The sequence below is a fragment of the Augochlora pura genome, unplaced genomic scaffold (assembly GCF_028453695.1).
Source record: "Augochlora pura isolate Apur16 unplaced genomic scaffold, APUR_v2.2.1 APUR_unplaced_1388, whole genome shotgun sequence".
NCBI classification, from domain to species: Eukaryota; Metazoa; Arthropoda; class Insecta; order Hymenoptera; family Halictidae; genus Augochlora; species Augochlora pura.
This window is the reverse complement of record NW_027581426.1, coordinates 1,859-4,307: the sequence shown is the minus strand read 5'-3', so window position 1 is coordinate 4,307 and position 2,449 is coordinate 1,859. Positions and strand designations below refer to the sequence as shown.

Genomic DNA, 2,449 nt, shown 5'->3' with positions numbered 1-2,449 from the left:
GAGAGAGAGGGGGAGACGTGTAGAGAGCCCAAAGGGAGAGAGTTAGAGAGAGATGTATAGAGACAGAGAGAGAGAGAGAGAGAGAGGCAATGAAATAGAGACGTATAGATACAGAGAGAGATAGAGGGAGAGGAAGAGAGAGGAACGTATAGAGAGTGGCAAAATAAGAGAGACAAAGTGGGAGAGACAAAGAGAGAGAGAGAGAGAGAGAGAGAGAGACGTATAGACAGATAAAGGGAGATACTACTCGACAAACACCATAAACCCTGGATAACAGAGTCGAAACACCGACGGGACAACCATAACCTACAACCTTACCTTGAGCGTACAGTTGTTGTTGTGATTGACCGGTGGATAAGCAGGGTGTCCCGGTAAGTGCGGGTGCGGGTGTCCCGGGTGATGAGGATGATCGGTCATCATGCCGGCGCCGCCGTGATGGTGACCGTTGCTGCCCATTCCCTGTCCTTGCTGCATAGAGGCGTACGGGGTGGCCGGATCGATTCCAGGCCCGTGGGGCGGCGAATGGGGACTCGGTAGGTCCGGTGTGGTGGTTGTGCCGCCGCCGCCACCCCCGCCTCCCCCACCGCCGGTGCTGTAGCCGTGATGGGGCCCGGAATGATGGGGACTGCTCGAGAGCGAGGGATGATGCGGGTAGGCGGCAGAGTGGCCCGGGTGGTGGGGGTTCATACCAGCGGTTAGAGCGCTCGCCAGCTTGACCGATGAGAGGGTGGGCCCGGCGAGCCCACCAACAGCTTTCCACGTAGAAAAAGGTGAAGCTTCGAGACCCGGCCGCGGTCGAAGCTTAAAGGGACCCGGCTCTGCTAGAACCGGCTCTTTTCTTCCGGCACGCGGATAATATCTGTAACAAGGGAAAACAACGGGGCCGGTCAGGTACTTGTCTCGTTACGCGATTGTACGGTTTTGGCTTTCGTTTATTGGGGAGCTGGTGGCGGCCACCGTTCACGGCCCGTATTCGAAGTTACGGGACGAAGAAATATCATATCTCCTATTTTCCTGGTACAGTATTTAAGATTATAATGTATATTGTATATTATAGCGCATATTGTACATTATAGTGCATCCGCTATATTGTCCGCTATATCAAGAATTTTCATCTACCATGCTCTATAGGTCATAAATACCGTGGCACGGAAAAAACGTATGGCACACCCTAATATTTAATATGCTATACTATATTATATTATACTATATACTATACTATACTATATCACTACTATAAACTTACATCAACTCAAGCGTTTAAATATCGCTAACAAGAGAATGAAATTCGATCCCTATTTAAAGGAACAGACGAACCTCCACACCCAACACCTTATTACTATAAATCACGCGTTCCGACTCGTTAAAGTACGGCAAGGGGTTTACGCTAAAGGAAGAATGAATCCGAACAACGAAATAGTAAACGCGTAGGCTGCCGGATCGAACGTATCGACTGGTATTTCATCGGCTGAAAATTTGCTACGGTTTCACGGTCCGATGATCGGCCGCGGCTTATAAGGCGACGACGACGGCTATGATATAGCTTCTGCTGCTATCGAACCCATGCAAAACTTTCTACCTTGCAGGCTGGAGAAAATCCGCATAGGGTATCCTCGCCTCTAATTGGCAATATGTAGTGCGGCCAAGTAGGGCGGTTCACTTTACTAAATAGTTTCAATTATATTGCCAGGTTGCGAGCGATGCGATTTTGTTGATCCCTGTACAGGATGGTTCGCGAGACTTGTATAGTTTCTGCCACTTGGAAAATATGTACTGAACAATATTAATATGTTGCAATATTCATATATTGCCACAGTGAAGAGGTTATGTATCGCTGATTGCATTTGTTTATGACAAACATTTAAATCGGCGGACCGATTAATAAAGTAATTTATGTTAATAAATGAATTAATAAATTAATAAGAATCATCTAATCAAAGTCTTTAATATTATATGATTTATTTAACACTGCATTATGTTAGAAATATATAATAAATGTATTAAATAGTTCGTTTATTACACTGTTATAACATATTCGATATTATATAATTTATTTAAAAACTAATTATGTTATAAAGGTATAATAAACACATTAAATAAATTACGATCACAACCAAATCATTTATTCTTCAAAAATATATAACAATTATTACTTATAACAAATTCTCAATAAACAAATCCTTGATAAATTATTCAACGTTCGCATTTTAATTTCCTACCGATCCGAGTTTCCGCCAACCCCTGGTATTCCGCAGGTGCGAACGTCCGAGCGACCGGTCGAACGGGGGCGGGGCGCAGAGGCCCCGTTAATTACATCGAAAGGGAAAGCAAAAGTGGCTTTGTGACGGATCCGAGTGTCCCGATCGCGGACAATTCAAACAGCCTTCGAAACTTCTTTCATAAGAAAATCTCTCCAGGCAACGATATTTAGCGCGAGTTCGGAAACGGC

General features: G+C 44.8%; 1 protein-coding gene across 1 annotated transcript; it reads right to left on the bottom strand.

The window, feature by feature from the left end:
• Positions 1-318: 318 nt before the first annotated feature.
• LOC144477482 (uncharacterized) lies at positions 319-816 on the bottom strand (the record flags this gene model as incomplete). The annotated part of the gene is made up of 1 exon (XM_078195209.1): positions 319-816. A coding segment is annotated over exon 1 (369 nt), but the record flags the coding sequence as incomplete, so codon positions are not given.
• Positions 817-2,449: the final 1,633 nt, after the last annotated feature.